General features: G+C 31.1%; 2 protein-coding genes across 3 annotated transcripts; both read left to right on the forward strand.

Moving 5' to 3' along the window:
- Positions 1–691: 691 nt before the first annotated feature.
- Positions 692–14,544, forward strand: LOC134706752 (nose resistant to fluoxetine protein 6-like). Of its 2 annotated transcripts, none has more exons than XM_063565965.1 (15): positions 692–1,127; positions 2,760–2,947; positions 3,331–3,406; positions 3,754–3,844; positions 4,492–4,685; positions 5,610–5,777; positions 6,552–6,648; positions 7,122–7,214; positions 7,772–7,940; positions 8,354–8,433; positions 9,506–9,613; positions 11,681–11,798; positions 12,513–12,699; positions 13,079–13,221; positions 14,144–14,544. In XM_063565965.1, the coding sequence occupies exons 1-15, from the start codon at positions 740–742 to the stop codon at positions 14,270–14,272; spliced, it is 2,229 nt and encodes a 742-aa protein (XP_063422035.1). In that variant the 5' UTR covers positions 692–739; the 3' UTR covers positions 14,273–14,544. The 2 variants fall into 2 exon arrangements, with proteins under 2 accessions (XP_063422035.1, XP_063422036.1); XM_063565966.1 differs by lacking the exon at positions 692–1,127 and adding an exon at positions 2,227–2,331 and having other exon boundaries at positions 14,144–14,541.
- Positions 14,545–18,716: 4,172 nt separating this feature from the next.
- Positions 18,717–22,132, forward strand: LOC134705663 (uncharacterized). Its single transcript, XM_063564382.1, has 4 exons — positions 18,717–19,148; positions 20,117–20,304; positions 21,201–21,276; positions 22,035–22,132. Exons 1-4 carry the CDS (start codon positions 18,767–18,769, stop codon positions 22,130–22,132), a joined length of 744 nt encoding a protein of 247 aa, XP_063420452.1. The 5' UTR covers positions 18,717–18,766.
- Positions 22,133–22,374: the final 242 nt, after the last annotated feature.

Below are 22,374 nucleotides of genomic sequence, written 5' to 3' on the forward strand. Positions count from 1 at the left end.
TCAAGAATCAATACGTTCTGATGAATGGGAGCGGTAAAGTTATATTTTTGTATAATTTTTTATTGATATTTTTGCCTTTTTTGCAAGAGTTATCTCCCTTTTCAAAGCAAATCTCCAGAGGAATTTTAAATGGTGATTTTTTAGTGTTCCTCAAGTTAGATTTTATGGGACTTTTTTCTGTGTATATCTGGGATATACTGCTAAAGATTAAAACTTTAAAATCTTCTGTTGCAATTACTTTTATGTGAGGGTCAAATTTATGCTAGATTGACATCAACAAATTAGATGTAAGTAAAACACAGACTTAAACAGACTAAAACAAGCAAACTTGAAATAAAAAGGAACAAATATAAATTCCATGTCCTTAGTTCTAAAAGAATACCTTATGGAACAATAATACTGCAAGGTTATGAAATTGTCGAAAATATTGCAAGTTGTATTGTATTGTTAAGACGGTTATACCTTTAAGTTCAAGTAGGTTACACACACACACTTCCTTATACTACCGTTATGAGTGAAATTTGTTTTAAATAAATTTGTTTCGTCATCATTCCTATATATTCAACCTTGTGATCACATGATATTTCATGATGTTATGAAATAGATGTATGATTCATGAGTGATATACAATACTAATCACACTGATTAAACAACTGAATGATATGAATATGATATAAAACTAAAGAATAACTCATTCATAACAATATTTCATTAATTAAACAGGATAATATATTTCAATATGTTTCTATTATTTATGTTAGCATTCTCTGCCGTATGGATGCCAATAGAAGCATTAAATGACAATAAAGGATATATGTCACTAATGCATGATGTACAAAACTTACATAAGTTAAACGGTTTTATCAATAAAAACCCTAATACACTTTCTAAAATAACAGACTTACTTGCTGTAAGCACAAATCTTAGAAATCTTATCAGCGAGCAAAATCCTTTTCGATCTCTCGAAAGTTTCCCTTTAGAAAACGTAACATCTGATGTGACTACAGACACAGAATCTCTGGCTTCGACCACACCACCTCCATCGCTACCCGTGTCCAACATATGCATCAATCATGTCAAAGGTATTATCCAAGGATTGGCCGACAAACAGCAATGGGCATTAAGAAGTAAGTAGTTATAACTAATTAAAAAAAAAACCTTTTTAATTCTTAAATAACTGCAGTTCTTTTTTCACCAGTTGATTATTTGTGCAAGATTTAAATAAGATATATACAAAAAAGCTTTGATTCAATCTAAAAGATATTTTCTCTGAGTGAGAACATAATTTACTTGGCGGACATAATATGTGATATATAAACCAATCTTTCAAATCGACGTTTTCATTTGATTTTTTTGTTGCTTTGTTATTTGTTAACAGAAGTCCATACAATTAATGTCCTTAGTACCCGGAAAGAACATATATGTCTAGTTGCCGGCAACCACCGGAACTTTAAATCTAGAGACATACCCGTTTATTTAGCCCGTAAGTTCCAATGTATGATAGAAGTTCAAATATTGGTATGTATTTCAGCAAGGTCTCATCTACTCTGTTACACCTTTTACACTTTCGAAACGTTTCAAGGGCCAAATTTGATAAGAATTTTCAACAGTAAGATAAGATGATGTTTTCTGTCTAACGCTCATAAGAAGAATATGTTACCACTTTTCAGCAACATTTACCGTTTATATACATCTGTAAAGTAGATATATTTCTAAAAAAAAACAAGGTTTACACTACTGGACAAAAATAAATTTGTTATTAAAAATATTTAGGTGAGATACGCATTCTAACAAACAGTTCTCCCCCCCCCCCCCCAATGTCAACGACCTAGTCAAACTTATAATCGGGTTTGTACTAAAATGAGTAACACGAAGGATGCTACATTTGGAGCAGGATCTCATTACTCTGTCGAAGAAACCTAAACAGTCTGTCAAGATGTTCTCAACTGACAAAACTTGATGTTTTTCTTTCGATAATGCACAGAAGCGATTTGAGGTCACTCCTTTAAAGAAAATCTTGAAGTTATTTTCTCAATACAAGTATTTTATTTAGATCAGTCTAATGTCCACTCCCACTATCAAATATGACGTGATGATTTGTGAATAAACAAACTATCTGATATTATATATCCTAATGATAAAGTGAGGTGATGTTGAGTTCATGATGTACTCACAAGTGCCCTCTGTTTAACTATATTACGGAGACTTATACTGTGGTTAAAGCGAAAAGCGAAAAGCGAACAAAATATAAACAGAATGTTACCCATTATGTTTGGTTTCATTGATATTAATTTCATTCTGCCTTAATATTAGGTTGAATCAAATACTTTAGTAAGTAGATAATTTATCTGGCAAGTTATTGACGATAGACTGAATCACCTGGCGAAAGAAGGTGCGCATACAAATCTGATAGTATGTGCAAATAGTCAATATTAACTTATGAACTTTCACAAAATTATGCACACGAAATGACACTATATATTATACTTTAGATATCAATTAGGATAAAGTTTATATATCTTTGATTCTAAAGAAAATTTATTGGTACGTACATGAATCTATACACTAGGGTTAGTGTATATGTTAAGTATGATATAACTTGCGTCGAGTGACCACGACATTGAAAGGATGAATGTATGTGCTTAATTAATAATAAAAGCCTTCAAACAATTAGAAATACAGGCTGGAATTTAATATTTTCTCGTTTTGTTATCAAATTTATTGAAGAAACACTAATCCATGTTTACCTATGTTTACAGTGATTGATGCTGCAGGGAAACCACCGGCCGATATACTCGGAGGAGGACTTATATGGCTCGGGGATTATGATGAATGTCTTTCAATCCAAGATGCGACTGTCAGTATTAACACAACATCATACAGTATCAGTGGACAGTACTGTATAGCCAGTCTACCGTTAAAAATCCCACCAACCATGTTTTCTTCGGTAAGTACTTAAGGTATTTTGACCAGTTTATCGTTACAAAAAATTCAACCAACCATGTTGTCCCCTGTAAGTACTCAAGGTCTGTATAGCCAGTCTGCTGTTAAAACGAATTCAACTTTCCATATTTTCTTCGTAAGTACTGTCACTTCGATCTCAATGTTCAAAATATGTAATTGTATCTTATAAAATTATTGCGTGTGTTGAATTACTTTCTATATATAAAACAAAACAGAGATGAAAGAAAATCGAAACGAAAACGACCCAACAATGCATGGCAATAACGAAAAACTATCAAGTAACAAACAACTGTATATGAAACAAAACGTACAAAATCACCGACCCCAAATACCAAATGTTTACGTGCCTTTTTGTTTAACTTTCAGGTTCCCTCAGTTAGCGTTGGGTTGTGTTTACCTGATAGCTGTTCAGATACTGATGCCAGCAATTTGATCAACTCGGGTAGGTAAAAAATACAAGCAATTCATACTGACATGTATTTATGGAACAATCATCAACTTGAAATTTTTCTATCAAATAGCGAAATAAAACAGCATTTAACCAAAATAGAATATTAATAGATAAAATGAAGAAAAAATAAATAGGAATAAAAACTATAATAATGATCGTTGCGATAAATTGATGAAGTACGATATGTGCATATGTGCATTCATTCTGATATCGTTTGATATAAAAAATACCAGAATAAAATAATAATATAATGAATATGTATGTATAACGAGAGTATATTGTGTTATAGCAGAAAGGAATTGTTGAGTTAACTTATATTTTGCCATTTACACTTTCAGTTATAAGCTTTGTATCCAACAGTTCTACACAAGCAGTTGTCAGTTGTAAACATCCAAACAAATCATATGATACCAGAGCAATAATTGTGCTGTAAGTACGAAACAATGAACTAGAATTAAAATAATTGTGCTGTAAGTACGAAACAATGAACTAGAAATTTAAAGTTACTTGCACTAAAAAGATAAAGATAAAGGCGTCATTTGCAATAAGCATATTTAAATTACAACATTGTCATGTGTAAGCAAGGTGAAATTCATAATGGTATGATAATGTATAGTTATATTAATAAAACTACAGCCTTCACAATGATCCCAACGAACAAAACAAGAACTTATCAATTAAAAGACATTTAAAGGTCAGTGCAGTATCTCAATAACACAAAATGACAAGCTACCAAAGAACAAATTATAAAAATCACTTATAAAAACGCCAAAGACACAATGAACCGATAAAAGAATACTTGCATTTATTTATTTAGTGTAAATATTTCTTTTTTTTTGCTTTTATTGTTTTGCCTCCGTTACCTCCACTCTTAACTCTTAACATTGGTTTTTTTTTCAATTCAAAATATACTTATATGAAATACTATCCCCAAACATATTGCAATATGGCAAGTTTACATTAATAGTTATTTGACTTTTTTAATTGAGTTTAAAAATGAAAAGTCTAATACTTATATTGTTCTGATTTATTTGAAATGTCTGATACGTATATCATGTAAAACAATATATTTTCAGTGCAGTCATAGCCTGTTTTATTGTGATCATGGTTGCTGGAACAATTTACGATGTAATAATAGTTCAGCTACCAAAGTGGCAAAGACAAGCGATGCTTTCTGAACTCAATGGTGATTTGGTTGTTGAGGCCAGTGAAAAAGCACCACTGATAGGACAAAATAAACAGATTATTGTCGAAGAAACTTCGGATCCAGGTTAGTTTGGGAAAAACAATCATTAAACCTTACTGCATAGACAACTTGTGCTATGCAAGTAAATATATTGTGTTATTAAACTTGTAATGACATATTTATTCATTGTACTAGATACAATTACAAAAATTACTGTGGTCATCTTAATAATGACTTTAAAATATCCATGACTGAGAAAAACCCCGTTTCATCAAAATGAAAAGACAATTCAAGGGGTTGACTTCACAAAAATGACCTAAATAACTTAGCCTATCTCAGAATTGGCCAATGTCAATCTCGGATTAATAGTAATTGACGAATTTAGATTATTTCTAAAGAAAATGAATGAAACTGATCTAGGTATACTTATATACCTATTATTAATAGAAAAGCACATAATATATGTGAGAAGATTTAAAAATAAAGCCTGTCTGATATTTCAATTTTTTCACCATGTGTATTTAACTCTAGTTGATGTGAACATTGAAAATGGAATAAAAAGGAAATTATAAAATACGGACTGACAAATACCATTGTACAATTTCTTATTTTCTTGATAAACTTGAGGGTTAAAAAGTGACGAATACGCACCCTTAAAATAACTTTAGAGATATAAAGAAGTATTCGCCCCTTATCTGCTCTTTGGTCGGCTTGTTGTCTCTTTGACATGTTCCTCATTTTCATTCCCAATTTGATCACATAGTTTTACTTCACCCTGACAACCACCCAGCTTTTAGCGTTAAAAGTCCAATAGTATTTAGCAAACTGTAGCAGAACCCTTTAAATGTATATACACTACAGTTTATCCAATGTAGGGTACACTATATAAATATGTATATATACATATATATTAAAGTATATAAGCAATTTTTTGATTGAATTGGTTTATATCATAAATATTCGACAATCATTTTGGTTATTGGTTTGACAACTGTATGTTCTTTGTAGGTATTTTCGGGAAAATAATATTAGCGTTTTCCATATACACGAACGGAGCTAAAATTCTGAATACAGATCAAAGTGCTGGATCATTGACAGCGATAAATGGTATTCGATTTCTATCGATGTCATGGGTAATTCTTGGTCACAGCTATGCTTTCGGGCTTCCATTAGATGGTAAGTTAAGACTCTATTTTTAAAGTATGTGCAACTTAAACCATCATAAGAAAATTAAATCAATGATTCGAAAACAAAAGACTCTCCATAAAGTCAATTTCAGCTTTAAGCAAAAGGTCATACTTTTGTGGATTTACGTCATACAATGCAACAATTATACTAAATACTGGGAAATACATAATTTAATGACCACATCCTTGCCTTTGGTGATGTTGATAGTTGTCATATTGGCAATAATACCACATCTCCTCTCTAAAGGAGATAATATATTAAAAGATACCAACCAAATTTAGGGGATTCTCATTTAAGAAATTATTTGGAAATATCTTCATTCTGAAAGAAGGTTGACACAATTATGATTTATATAAAGCATCTCTTAGATTTTAAACAAGTATGAAGCTTCTAATAAATAAAAACGACAAGTAAAAGTAAAACAGATAAAACTATGATAAAAAAGACAAAACAGAAAAGACAATCAACGGTGTATTGCTCAATGAATTAATATGATGTTCTATAAATTTTCTTCAACCAGGTACACTTGGGACTATATTTTGTAAAAACATGCCCACAATAAAAACTGTATAATAATGTTTAAACCGAAAGTCATAAAAAGTCATTAGATAAATGAAATGACACGGATATTTTTCTTTTTTCTCGGACACCTTTTTCTCCAATATTTCATGTTTATCATTTTTTTATTATATAGAATACTGTTAAAGTTCATTTAGAGTTATTTTCTTTTTACATAAAAGAATTCATAAATCTATGTTTTAGATAATGTGCTCACTTTCCTTCCTCGCATGCTGAACAGGGTAACTTTCATGGCTATTGCTAATGCCTTCGTCTCTGTGGACACATTTTTTACTCTCAGGTAATTAATTAAGTAAGAAATGACTGCATCTGTTACTATAAATGACTATAAATGGATATAAACGTTTTAATAAATCAAGTTTAAAAATTCAATCTGGTCATCTCACGTATGTTTCGTCATAATTTTGTTATTGGAAGGGAGAGCGTTTGCTATGCTGGATCTGATGTGACATTTTGTACTATTTGAAGTCAATTAAATGTCAATATTCATTAAAATGATTACATAAACATAAGTTCGTAATAAATTTTCAAATCGGCTAAGCATGTTTTGCCATCCATCACAATATATGTTAGACTCATGATAAGTTCAGTGACTTGCTGTATTTGGTGCATATTTGATGCAATAATGGATTGAAGGGTCAATTATTAACGTCCAGCAATTATTACACTACCTGATATCAAATACTGTCGACCTTGCTGATGGAGCTTTAATTTATAATCATAATTTTTATATTTTACATTATGCCTTTTCAGCGGAATTTTGTTGACATATTTAATAATGAAAGAGTTGAAGAAAAATGACGGAAAGATGAACTGGGGAATGTTTTATTTCCATCGATTTTGGAGGTATAGCATCATTATATTTTACATTACACAGTATCATTTTATGAGATAGTAGTACTTAAAAACACGAAATATTAATTCTGGAAAAATAGTCAATATAATCATACTAAAAAAATAGAATCGTCAAGTACTTTACCAAGAACATACCAAAACCTTATAGATAAACATAGACGTTAGATTATTTTCAGATAAAAAAATTATATGAAAAACCTACCAATAGGCAACTTTTAAAGCTGCTTTATTGTCAGTTTAAATCATCATTGTAAAAGTGCAGTTTTTCTTATTATAATTAAGATAACATGCAACAGATAACGTTTGAAAATAGGTTGAAACAGATTATTTATTCAGAAGCCATTTTTGTAGTGTATCAATATTTTTTGTTTTGTTTTGATTCCTTGTAAAGATATCCCAGCATTTAAGAGTCAAAGAGGGACAGACAACATACGTAGTCAATTAAACTGTAGATAAAATGAAGTTTACAATATGATGGGGCCATGCAAGTTCACTTGATCATGTTCATGACAAGCGCATTGTTATATAAAGTATACTTTCATTTGCAGACTAACGCCACCCTATATGTTAATATTCATGGTATATATTGCACTGTTTCCATATATCGGCAGTGGTCCTGTGTGGCCTGAGGATGGGCTTGAACCTCATTACTGTAAACACGGCTGGTATTATAATCTCTTCTATATCAACAACTTTGTTGATGACCCAGACCAATCAGTAAGTTCTTTATGGCGACAACATGTTCTTATTCATATTTCGATATAATGTCATAGCATATATATTGTATATCAAGAAATATTGCACTAGGCCGTACTCATTTAGTATTAAAAACCTTATTTACATTGTGATAAGATAAGCCCGATTGTGTAGTCTCACTCATCAATTCACGAAAGTTTAAAACATTTCTTTTAATCTCAAAACCTGAGAAGAGAAGAGAAATAAAGCAATTCTGATAAAAAAAAAACACACTTTTACCAGAAGGTTTAAAAAAAAAAAGAAACAGGAGAGCCACTTAAACAAATACTGTTATTCTAGAATCTAATTATTCTACACAGTTTAAGCTTTACAATCTTATTCTAACCAGAATTTCGAATCAGTAGAAATGCATCTTAAACATTTATATATTTCAGTGCTTTGGATGGGCTTGGTATTTAGCTAATGACATGCAGTTCTTCGTTATCAGTCCCTTAATAATTCTACCTATGTTTCAGTAAGTATCTGAAGTATATCAAATCCATCCATGTATTGTTGTACTAAGAACTTTTGATTGATTTACAAGTATACTGGTCAATTGTTTTTATTGTGGTTTTGCTTTTAATGCCGATTTTTGTTGCTTATATTAGTATAACGTTTTTTTTGTTGTTGTTGTTTTTTGTTTATTTTATATTTCTGCTAAATAATATATCAACAACAATGGCCATTCAAGTAAACCAGAAATGTGATTCACACTTTTTATAGACGTCTTCAAATCTGTTATGTGTCATGGTCTAAAAATCTAAATAATTACAATCGAATTCGAAATTGTAGTAAAATGTGGCTTTCATAATTATTTGTATTTATCATTAGGGATTACATTTGATGAAAATGCACGTAATAGATGACAAGTCGTTATATAATGTACTGCTTTGAAGATATACATTCTTGCTATATTAAAACATAAATTGACAAATATATTGCTTCGGATTCTTCTATGAGTTTGTTTAAAATGGTTTCGACAGTGTTGCAGTTTAAGGATTTTTGACTTTTAGTGAGAAATTTAGCTAGTAATAATTACATTAGATGTATGTTTCATTAGATTATAATACGTTATTCCGAATGGCTAACTGCAAATCACGTGTTATTCCGTAAGCAATTTCATTACACAATAAAACTTATCATTCATAATGACACGAGGTCCAATAATAAAGTACACAGGTAAATTAATTAAAAACTTGATGGAAATCGTGTTTTCATGATCCTAGCTAAAACATGTAATTATAAATCATGAATGCTTCTTTTTGTAACTTCATAGGGTTGTGAAAGCGTTGACCGTGCGTCCATTTTTAGAATGAATGAAGTCATTCATACAAAATGTACTTCGGTCAACGCTTTTATACCCTAATAAAGTTACAAAAAGAAGCATTCAATTCTCAAATAAAACAATGTTTAATCCCTGACTTTTAAATAAAAATATTTAACAATCAAATTTTCACACTTTCCTCATATTGGTTGAATATAATTCGGGCTTTTTAAATCTATGAAATTAATCTGTAAATCATAAGTTTTTGTATTATACTTTTTAGCTTCCATATTGCTGGGGTAATTGTAATTTTGGCTTTTCTATTGGGAACATGGACTGCCACCGGTATAATGACTACACATTGGGAAATACCTTTATCGGCATTTGACGGGTAAGTGTTTATTACATTATCCAAAGTTCTTAGAAACAGAAAGATTTATTGTAATTTCAGAACTATTGAATTATAATATTTGCTTGTTAAAAAAAATACATGTCAACTGTTATTTTTGATATTTCTGATTATCGCTATTTTGTGCATTTTTCCTTTGAGTTTTAATACTTATCATATCATGCTACTCGCAATACATGGAAAATTATCGGTAAAAACTATGGAGACACTTGGTGTTGCTTATGAAATTGACAATGTCGTTATCGGTAAAATAGCGATAAATAGATTATCATTGCCGTACCGGCTCAAGCGAGAAAACAAATCTCGTTGAGATGATCAATGATAATCTATAAGTCTACTCATTTAAAAACCTCAAACGAAATTAGACAAACCCATATTTGCTCAGTTCTTCCTTAATTGTGCTCACATCCTCACACGCTTCTCAGCGGACTACAGAACCTCCCGATCCTTAAACAAATTTTAAACACTAATTAATGCGTTCATTTAATGAGTCCCTAGAATGAAACTATACAGTATAAATGAAAAAAATAAAGAAAAAACTTGCCAAAATCGCTTTCTTAATTTGCAACAAAAGGTTATCCATGTAGTTTGTAAATTGCACATTTAAAATCTACCTTGTCAATAGACGACAATCCGTATTATCACATATTATAAACTGCAGATATTTGTGAATAATTACAGTGCTTATCCAGTGACCTTTGGGGTATCACATTTGCAAAGACCAAAACAGTTTACCAAATTGCAGTCAGATTTCTACTCCAACTAACTGATCAACTGGTAAAATATTTTAGCAGATTGCTCAAGTGAAATGTTGTTAGTTTGAAGTGAGTGCTGTAAAATAAAAAAGTTATACTTACCATCCAGATCCAGTCAGTTGATACCTTTGTCAATCATTTCTAACACAAATAATATCTTATGAGTCACTGAATAAAATGGTCTAATTTTAACATGGAAACTTCTATCATAAATAAATATTATAAATGAATAGTTCAAAACATTGTTTTGTAGGTGTATATTTTATAGCTTTGTCTTCTAAGATGAAGTTATTGTGCAATTGTGATTCGAATAACATTTTCTATGCAAATTACTGATCTGCTGGCATTAAAGGGAAATAATTTATATTGAGTTCAAATGTACACATAAAATTTAATCAATGATACGAGGCTTATGATTTTGCCTACAAAAGATTCATAAAAAAAAAAATGAAATGCAAAATTAGTATGAAATTGAAGGGCATGTAAAACACAAATTAGAAAGGTTTTGCAAAATACTGCTTATAAGATATCTTGTACTCCTTGGTAGACAATCCTTTATACTTTGAACAATTCAACATTTTGCAAAACAGCTGTTAATCGTCTTTCATCATTAAATAAGTTTCATTGTTCGTTTTAGAACAGAGGATAAAAGTTAAATAATAACAGAAATAATGTTACAACAAATTAAATGGGAAAATTTGATATTTGTCAGACAGAACAAAATTTTTCTGATTATTTGTAATGTAAATTATTTCCCTTTATTGCCAGCAGATCAGTAATTTGTATACAAAATGTTATTCGAATCACAATTGCACAATAACTTCATCTTAGAAGACAAAGCTATAGAATATACACCTACAAAACAATGTTTTGAACTATTCATTTATAATATTTATTTATGATAGAAGTTTCCATGTTAAAATTAGACCATTTTATTCAGTGACTAATACTATAGTAAGATATTATTTGTGTTAGAAATGATTGACAAAGGTAACAACTGACTGGATCTGGATGGTAAGTATAACTTTTTATTTTACAGCACTCACTTCATACTAACAACATTTCACTTGAGCAATCTGCTAAAATATTTTACCAGTTGATTAGTTAGTTGGAGTAGAAATCTGAATGCAATTTGGTAAACTGTTTTGGTCTTTGCTAATGTGATACCCCAAAAGTCACTGGATAAGCACAGTAATAAATGTGAATTAACTTACAATCCAGTTTGGAGACAATATTCTAATACTATGAGTATCGAAATATTTTAGTAATATTTTGATTTGATTGTTACTTGCAGGGGAATAAACTTCATGAAACTTTACGTCAAGCCATACTTCAGAATGGGTCCATTTTTAGTTGGAATGTATACTGGTTATTTACTGTATAGAACTAATTTTAAACATCGAATGTCTAAAGTAAGTAATTATTCTAATAGATATGAAAGCGAAAATTAAAAAAACCACCGGACTCGCTAAACAACTTTCATATTTCGTACTTGGTTCGGGCATTTACTTATGAGGAAAACCGTGGTTTTAACATAGTTTTATAACTGACTAAACCTCTTGCTTGTATGGCAGTCACATACAAATCCATTATATCGACACTGATGTTCAAATAAACAAACAGACATCAAAAATAGCATAACTAGGGGTACAGCAATCAAAATTTTGTTTAATCTTAATCACTATGAAAGGACGCAATATTTTAATCTAGGTGATACTATTGTTGAAAACTAACTTGTTTTATTAAGGTACACGTAAACTGTATACTTTGTGAAAAGAACATAACACAAACTTGCTCCTTAATAGCCGCTCAAGACATTGGCCATATAAGTTGGATTTTCTTCCATCTGCTGAATGATGTTCTTGGGATTGTGTGCTTCATAATAAATAATCCGATGCTATTTTCATTGTATTTGAGATACACTTTTTTTTGGGATTTAAGATGTACGTTAGACTCATTGTCGAAGGTGGTTCAGTGAACTGTTATAGCTCACAGATTTGTCCATAAAGTATTTTATTGATATTCGATTTATTAGTAGTTAGACCACATACATGTATTCATTTTTATACCATGATGTATTGAAGTTTCTGTTGTCATGGTTCTACAATTTTCTTCCTGTATTTTAGGTAGCAGCCTTCTTTGGATGGGTAGTTGCAGCTGTAGTGGCATGTCTTGTATTGTATGGACAATTCGACGATCTTAATGGTAACCGTGTATCGCAAGAGGTTTCCTCTCTGTATAATGCAGTACATAGAACATTATGGGGAGCTTGTGTATGTTGGGTTGTATTCTCATGTGCAAATGGTTATGGAGGTAAGTTACTAGTAATTTAAATTTGTGAACAAATATGTCCTTAAGTGTTTTACATATATAAAACTTATCTCACAAATAATATAAATACAATTAATGACAGAATGTTATACGAATATTTATCAAGTTGCATTGTTTAAATTTTATCAATGAAGTTACAAATAAAACTTCTTAGTGACTTATCTTTAAATTATCTACAAATCTGGTCTGAAATGAATATATTCCACTGATTAGAGCATTATAATTGTTTCAAAAGAGAATTTTCTTATTATCGTACTAAATGTACATCAATATATAATTTTGCAGGTCATACACAATGTTGTCATGGAAAGGCTTCATACCATTAAGTCGACTAACCTATTGTACAAATTTAATTTTTCAGGTTATATAAATACAGTTTTGTCATGGAAAGGCTTTATACCATTAAGTCGACTAACCTATTGTACATACCTCGTGCATCCAATTGTTATCTATTATAACCAATACACCAAACAACGATTGATGCATCTTACAGATATAGATGTCGTAAGTTCAATACACTTTATTTTTTTTTATTCAATAATGTTTGAACTCCCTGAGGCAACAACTGGTTTTAAGTCGTTTGTAGCTAGCTATCAACCCAGATTTAACCCACAATTTCTTTTCTTGGCAAGTGCATGTACCAAGTCAGAAATATTACAGTTGTGTTTCATTTGTTCCGTTGGTTGGTAAAGTTTAACAATCTATTTTGTCAGTTTTAATGTAAACATTGTTTTGAATTGATTTCGGTATCTTTGTAATATATTTTTTAAAATGTTTGTTATTCTCTTCATCTCTCAAATATGTTATCTAGAAGTTTAATTGTCTGTACATTCGCAAAAGAAGGACGAAAGATACCAGAGAGACATTCAATCTCAAAGATAGAAATAAAACCTGACAAGGCCATGGTCAATGTTTATCATGGACATATGTTTCTTAAACATACTTAGATATTATTATCAATAAGATAAATTTGAATATCCTAAACTGATAAGCCGAATCGAAAAATCGACGAACACATAACACTCTAAAACATACACACGTTCTTTTCTCTGCCCTTTTTACACATAAAAAGAAAACCCTTTTAAGCGTCGCATGCGATGTAGAATAGACCAAGATATAATAAAACATTTCAAAATTTACCAAAACGATGCAATACATGTGCTGATATACATATCATTAACAGTCCCAATTATACAACAACAAGTGCTTATTTCGACAATACAATTCACTAAAATGTTGCTCTCAAGACTAAAATAGAAAATGAAAACTTAAAAGCATTTTTCCATTTGACTAAATAATAATTTTAAATGGAATTCTGGATAACACGCTTGTTGTGGTTGCACATCTTTTTCCAAATTCAACCAAATATGTAAATAGAAGAGATTTGTTATCATATATTATAAGTTATAAATTTCCTTTATTGCAGATATATCAATTCATTGGAAACTTAGTAGTATCAATGATGGTAGCATTTGTAGCGAGTTTAGCATTTGAATCACCTATGATGGGACTTGAGAAGGTTATCTTTAAAAAACAAGAAAAGAAACGGCGATAGATAATTTAAATGAAAATGTGCTCAGGATTGACAGTTGTATTGTTTTACTGACGAAATGCAATATCTCATTTCGGTTGGTGTAACGGCTACAGATCTGATGGGACATACCGCCCCTGTTACAGTTGTATTATTTTTACATAGTAAACATTGCATTGGTATTATATAAATGTGATAGTAAAGTAATATTGTATCAACAAGTATTAGTTTGACTTTCAATGACGTTTCAATCGTAGTGAATGGGATAATTTATTTTATCATTAAAGTTTATTCTTTTCTACATAAATATATTTTACACGTGTACTTTCTTGTTTATTCGCTCATTCTTTGTGAGTTTGACAAAGTGCAGTTACAAAGTTGTGAAGAAGAACGCGGTGAAATCACTGCATACATTTCACGTTGACCGATACCATATTTCTCTGACCTTACTCAGTAGTGACATGATTTCGCTGTCTAAAAACGTCAGATTTTGTCCTATTGAATGATCTTAAAAATTTCTCATTGTGTGATTTTCCCTATTGAGAACGTATGACTGTGTGTGGAATCGCATCGCAAATTGATTGATGCACATTATACGCTTAACCAGATTATGTAATTCCTAATGTTTATATAAGGACCTTGATTAACATATTCTACATCGAAAAACGTTTTTTTACATTTCTGCATTTATTTGCTGTTTTTTCATGTCCTCTGAAGCCATTTGCAACAGAAAAAAACTTATTGAGTGTCATTTTGTTTTTAATGTTGTCACATTCATACTAAAAGAGTTCTGTCATCTTTCATCAATGTCAAATCAATTTTTTACATGAATGGCGTTTCTTTACGGCTCAAATTATGCTAAATTTATGTAAAAGAGAAAAGAAGACTGGTGAACATTGTTCTGTTGGTATAACAAACACGAATTAAATGTGTTGTCAATTAGATCATTCTAATGTTGAATGTCAGCCCTTTATCGACATGATTGTCAGATAAACTGAAAGCCGATTACAATATTGAAATGTCTATCGTTATCTCGGAACAAATGGCAAATAAAATTGAGAATGGAAATGGGGAATATGTCGAAGAGACAACAACCCGACCATAGAAAAAAAACAACAGAAGAAGGTCGCCAACAGGTCTTCAATGTAGCGAGAAATTCCCGCACCCGGAGGCGTCCTTCAACTGGCCCCTAAACAAATATATACTAGTTCAGTGATAATGAACACCATACTAATATCCAAATTGTACACAAGAAACTAAAATTCAAATAATACAAGACTAACAAAGGCCAGAGGCTCCTGACTTGGGACAGGCGCAAAAATGCTGCGGGGTTAAACATGTTTGTGAGATCTCAACCCTCCCCCTATACCTCTAGCCAATGTATAAAAGTAAACGCATAACAATACGCACATTTAAATTCAGTTCAAGAGAAGTCCGAGTCTGATGTCAGAAGATGTAACCAAAGAAAATAAACAAAATGACAATAATACATGAATAACAACAGAATACTAGCAGTTAACTGACATGCCAGCTCCAGACTTCAATTACACTGACTGAAAGATTATGATTTCATCATATGTACATCAGGCACAATCCTTCCCGTTAGGGGTTTAGTATCATACCATCATAACATATATGAGAAGAAAATAACCCGTGTCATGCCAACAACTGTTTTTTTAATAAATGTGTTTAGTTCCGATGCAAAGACCCTATAAGTGAATCAATATTAACGCAAAAATATGCAATCTTTAATGACCTGACAACAGTATCGTTACTATATCCCTTCTTAATAAGTCTATTCAAAGGTTTTGTTAGTTTCTGAGGTGAATACTGACACCTTTGTGCTTTATAAAGAATATTTCCATAAAAAATTGGATGTGAAATACCTGAACGTATAAGAAGTCAGCATGTTGAGCTATATTTACGAATGATTTCCTTATACCGATGTTAAAATTTAGTAAATGTTTTGACTAGTTTGTGATATCGAAAACGCTGGTGTAATAATTTTTCAGTAATACACAAATTTCTCTCGTTAAAATTCAAAACATTGTTACATACACGAGCGAATCGTATAAGTTGAGATATATAAACACTGTAAGATTTTGACAAGGGAACGTCACCATCTAAAAATGGATAATTAACGATAGGAAATGAAAAATCATCTCTTTTATCATAAATTTTAGTATTCAGCTTTCCGTTAGTGATATAGATGGAATCAATGGGGATGGAATACATGGATGGAATCAATGGGGATGCCGTGCTGCCTCAATGACTTTAAATGTGAAGGATGTTTATTGTCTTTCACTTATTAAAACATTTTCATTTCAAAACACAATTTACATGTGTCTACCGGTTTCCCATCTAAAAATAAATTGGAATAGATTCAATTTGCAATCAAAATACCTTTGCATTAGAGTTTGCTCTGGCTTCTTTTTAGATATAATAATTACGTCAACATCAATGTTAATGTAATTGTGAGTTCAAGAAAAGATAGAAAAACAGCAGATTTTGTGCACAAGCTAACACTATTTAAATCTTTAGTTCAATCTCCGTCTTTCAAAATGCATTCAATTAGTTATGATGTTTCTTTACTTGTACGGTAAGATATTGTTTTATGTCTAACAGTTTGAAGTTTGAATTCTGTATTTTAGGTACATTTCACATTTGTCTTATTTGTCAGTATAATTTAGAAAGTAGTCTACAAAGTTTTTGTTTTATGAAGTTTATTTACAAGTTTGTCATTAGTCAGGAATATGAGAGCTGGTTTCAATTCGTTTTATGTGTTTGAGCTTTTGATTTTGCAATTTGATTAGGGGCTTTCAGTTTTGAATTTTTCTTCGAAGATCAATATTTTTGTTATTATACTTTTTATAATTCAACTTAAAACTGTTAATAATAAACTAATCATAGATACGGAGTCCGGGGGAGGCTATGACAGTCGTCTTTCCGTTCTTGTTTTCGACTGAAACACATCATTACCAGGAGACGATTTGCCATGAAGTTTTCATACTTAAATGAAAGTAAAATCACAAAAACTCCAAACTCTGAGGACAATTCAAAACAGAAAGTCCCTAAGCAAATGGCAAGACTAAAACACATCAAACGGATGGATTAATTTGTCGTCATATTCTCTTGATCGTTTTAAATCGCCAGTTTGATTTGACAGTTGGTATGAAAGACGTTTTACTGGCTCCGTTTTTAAGAAAACATTGTGATTGAACCACTTTCATAGGAATACTAGGATTTATATTATATTTTGACTTTTTCTTCAAAATGAATGATTTTGAAACACAATTTAATTCCTTGTTCATACAGCGCGGAGACATGTGACTACAAAAGAGCAATTTTTTTTTAATTGCAATTTTTTACTTTTTATATTAAAATAAACTGATACCTACTGATTACAAGAAAGGTAACCTAGATGATCACGAGACGAGTGGAGAATAGTATTGCAGTATAATTGCAGTACTAGTATTCAGCCCAGAATTCGACCTTTCCGTGTATTTTTTTTTATTTCTTGACCCACAAGGACCGAGTGATACTGATAATTTAAGTTACATAGCGTTATATTCGGTATAAAATGTGAATCGTTTTGAACACATAAACTACAAAACTATCAAGTAAGGCTTACTAAGGCCATTACATATAATGTATAGAGATACGAAGTAAGTACGGAACATATGTGAGATCTGTGCCGAAGATTGCCGACATAACATATAACTCAAGTTCGTTAAACTATGGATCTTGCATGGTAAGAGGTTGACGGAAGTACAAAAAGAGGACAGAAAAACTCAAAAAATAACTCATTTTCTTTATCGGAGCATTTTTTAAAAAAAAGAACAAAGCTTTTTGAAGCTGTATTGTTAAGCGATCTTCTTTTTAGCAATACATTTATATAAAGAGTGAATTTCGGGACATTTTATTTGATATAATCTAATGCAATAATGTTATAGACATACCGTCTATCCGTCTTATCCATACGACATTCCGGTTTTGTCGCCAAGATAGCACTTTCAATTATTGCCGGGCTCTCCTAAAATGTTGATATAAAATTTTATTATCAAAAATACTTATTAGTTTGATGGAGAGAACGTTCAGTCTTGCAACAAGTAGAACTGTAAAAATATGATATCTTGATTCTTTTTGTCGGGATAATGTCTTCATGTTGTGTCAGATTTGATTTAAATTTGTACAATGTTTTTATTTATTGTATTTGTAGTTTTGTAGTTGCAAATTTGTAATAAAATAATAATTTATTGACATGTACAACGCATACACAGAGTAATTGTACGCTACTGATTTCCCAGTAATCCACCATCAAATCCAAGTAATATCAACTACATTGTATACTAAAGGGTCAGTAATGGGATGTTTTGATGATTTATAATCATACTTAGATAAACATAAAAATAATATTTGAATAAGATATAATTGATATTTATAAATTTGTATATGTGAACATTATGAACTATGTTTGTCCATCAATTTTCATTTCAAAACACTGCAAGGCTTTAAAAAATGAATTTGCTCTTTAAACTGCTAATTTTCAGTATTGCGTCTTTGGATAGATGCGCATATTCATTCGACAACTATAACGGATATCATAGGATATTTGTGCATATTAATAGTATTGCGAAGGGGTCAGATTTTAACGTGAACAAATCGCCCATAGAATATGGAAAGCTTACCAGAATGTTGTCCAATGTTACAGATTTACGAACAATCTCCAGACATCAGTTTTCAAACTTTCAAAGGAAAGAGCTGGAAAACAACGTGACTGCAGTGCCACCTACCGAAAGTACTTCAAATTCGTCATCACCAACGGTGTCTGATCGCTGTCTAATTGGTGTATCTAGTGTGGTGCAAGCTGTAGCTCAACAAAAGATTTGGGCATTTAAAAGTAAGTTGTTTTGGAGAGCTTCCAGTAACACATATGCTTTTAAATGTATGAAATTTACTGCGTCCCTTGATAACATATGTTACAGCAGTTCTCGAAACCCGATTTTAACATTTTTGTCTATTCTTTGTTTGTAAAGTGTATGATTTGATTGTTTATTGTTGTTTTGTGCTTGTTGTGTTTTTTGTGTCTTATTACCTGGCTGTTTTCAGAAATTTAGAAGAAAAGAAAACTTTCTAACATGAGTAAACAAAATAGATTCACCTTTCTAATAATTATCACCTTTTAGTGTATCTAGTTTAGTAAAATACGAACACGATTGATTTCTTATCTGAACGTTACCATTTCGTTTAAAAAAAAAACCAAACGGCACAAGAAATTTTCCTTGAAATAAAAGAATTAAGAAATTGAAATAAACCTATCTCTCCTAATTCACTAATATAAACATTACACAGTGTTGCCCGCTGATTTAAGAACTATAGTTTCTTATATCTACATCAACATGAATTACATTTGGATACCCCATTTATGCGCATTATGTTTTCTGGTCTGTGCGTCCGTTCGTCTGTTCGTTTGTTCGTTTGTCAGTCCGTTCGTTCGTTCCGCTGTCTGTTCGTTCGTTCATCTGTCTCGTTTCAGGTTAAAGTTGAAACTTGAAACTTAGAAAACGTGTTCCCTATGATATGATCTTTCTTATTGTAATGGCAAATTAGAGATTTTACCCACTGAACATAGAAAATGATAGTGCGGATGGGGCATCCGTGTACTTCGGACAACTTCTTGTTCGTCTAAAAAAAAGTATTTGGGCTACCAAAATCATTCCATAACATCTTTTTACGTTATGTTACTTCTTTGTGTTAACTATTAATTCTTCGGGTATTGTATGCTTGTAATCAATATATCATTGAAAGGAAAAGCTTAAAAAAATAATCTGATTTAGATTAACATTTAACCGTTTCTTGTTTCGTAAGTGATTGATGCTGCCGGGAAGCCACCTGCTAATCTACTTGGAGGAGGATTCAAATGGCTTGGAGACTACGACGAATGCCTGGATATCAAAGGGTCAACTACTGTTGGAAACAATGAAATGAAATTTGGTACCGAATATTGCATGTTATCTGTTATAAACTTACAAGCTGTGCCAAATATATTACCTCAGGTACGAAAGGGTTTATAATGATACTGTTTGAATGAGTGTTGGTTTATTGGAATATATATTTAACAATAATCATAATAACAGAACTAGTTTTAATTAGTGTAGTTGGCATTCTTTTATTTAATGATCGGTTTAGCAACAAATTCTAATCCAACTATGAATGGTTTGATTTTTGTCAAGGAAGACAGAATTACTTTAAAATGGTATTTTAGGCCTTGTCATTTTAAGTCTTTACATGGATTTTGTCTAAAGCAAAATCAATAAGAACACTTAAAATTACAGGGATGAACTGATGTGATCTGATAGGGTAAACAGTTTTTGTGAAACTAGTGCCACATGTCGTACTTCTCATTTGAAGTAGAAATATGATGACAACTTGTTTTCTGTTAAAATGTCCAATACCGGCACCGTTGAGTAGGAATGGAGAATGGCTTTAAAAGATGAAACATGTCCATGGTGACTGATTTTCCATGACAATGTGACTTTAACAATATTGCGCCGTAAAATTTAATAGTTAACCTTATAATTAAAATAATTGATTCGAACTGTACTTGAGAGCTGTATCTGTGGTGGCCTTTGTTTTTTCAATGTGATCAATGCTATTATAAACTACATCAAGCTATAAACAATTAAAATAGATAACCTTTGTAATAGCCGACTGTCTGTTGAAAGACAGGTCCACTACAACATGATGACAATGAATAAATCAAGCACTTTTATGACAAAAGATTCGGAGAACATTTTAGTCAAATCTGATCGCTTTCATTGAGGATGTTATGTTCCTTCTTAAACCCAAAATATGTGCATCTACATTTGTTTTACATAAAAGTAAACTAATTATCTGAAGAGAGCTGAAAGTTGAAAATTGAAGTTACTGTCTCATATAAATAATTTTACAGTATACCGCATTAAGTATTGGTATGTGTCTACCTGATAGCTGTTCAGAGCAGGATACTCAAATATTAACTGACTCTAGTAAGTATTTTGGATAGCCTGATTATAAAACTAGATTAAGTTTCTATTCTTTTTGTTTGTCAAAAGAGAACATAAAAAATATATGTGTTCAGCTCGAAGACAAAGAATAAAACACAAAATGAAAATTGAAATACAGTTCGACAATTAACGAAAGTAACAGTTAGTACTGAAATACATTGGTTATCATTCCATCAATGTAGAACCAGGATTGTGATGAAAGATCGCCTACTAACAAGGAAACTTTGGGACAGAAACTAAAATCACAAAACATACTGAAATCCGAGGAAATTCAAAACGGAAAGTTCCTAATCAAATGGCGAAATTAAAAACTCAAACACAACAACAAACGTACCGTCATATTTCTGACATGGTACAGGCATTTTTATTAATCAGCAATGGTGTATCAAACCCTATTTTAAAGATATAGCTAAACCGCTCACTTGTATGACAGTCGCATCAAACATTATATTGACAACGATGTGTGAACAAAACAAACAGACATAATACTAGGTAATAATGTAAAAATAGGGTTCTGCAGTCAACATTGTGTTTTTTTTTTTTTATCTTCATCACTATCGAACAAACAAATATGTAAACAAACATTGGCACAATAACACAATGACAGGAGCAGAGCTAGTAGTATATGTGAAAAAGGCATATAAACAATGCATATTAGCAAAAATGATAGACAAGGATACTAAAATTATATTATCCATATATGTCTATATATTTCTTATGTATGCAACATTTCTTTTTAGTCATAAGGAATTATACAAACAACATATTCATAGTTAGTAAAGCGGAATGCCAGGAACCAGATAAATCTTTTGATACGAGAGCTATGACTGTTCTGTAGGTATTAATACAATTTTGTTTATATAATTATATTTAAATGTACTAATGCATAGACTGACGATTTTGTCTAGCATTGGTTTTATTCCTGCGTTATATCCATTTTGTACATGTCCGTTTTGTTTATTAATTTGAAAAGTTTTACTATATACATGCAGCATCTTTGAGCCTGTCCCAAGTCAGGAGTCTCTGGCCTTTGTTTAGTCTTGTCTGATTTTTTATTTTAATTTCTTGTGTATAATTCAG

This window comes from Mytilus trossulus, chromosome 2 (genome assembly GCF_036588685.1).
Source record: "Mytilus trossulus isolate FHL-02 chromosome 2, PNRI_Mtr1.1.1.hap1, whole genome shotgun sequence".
Lineage (NCBI taxonomy): Eukaryota > Metazoa > Mollusca > Bivalvia > Mytilida > Mytilidae > Mytilus > Mytilus trossulus.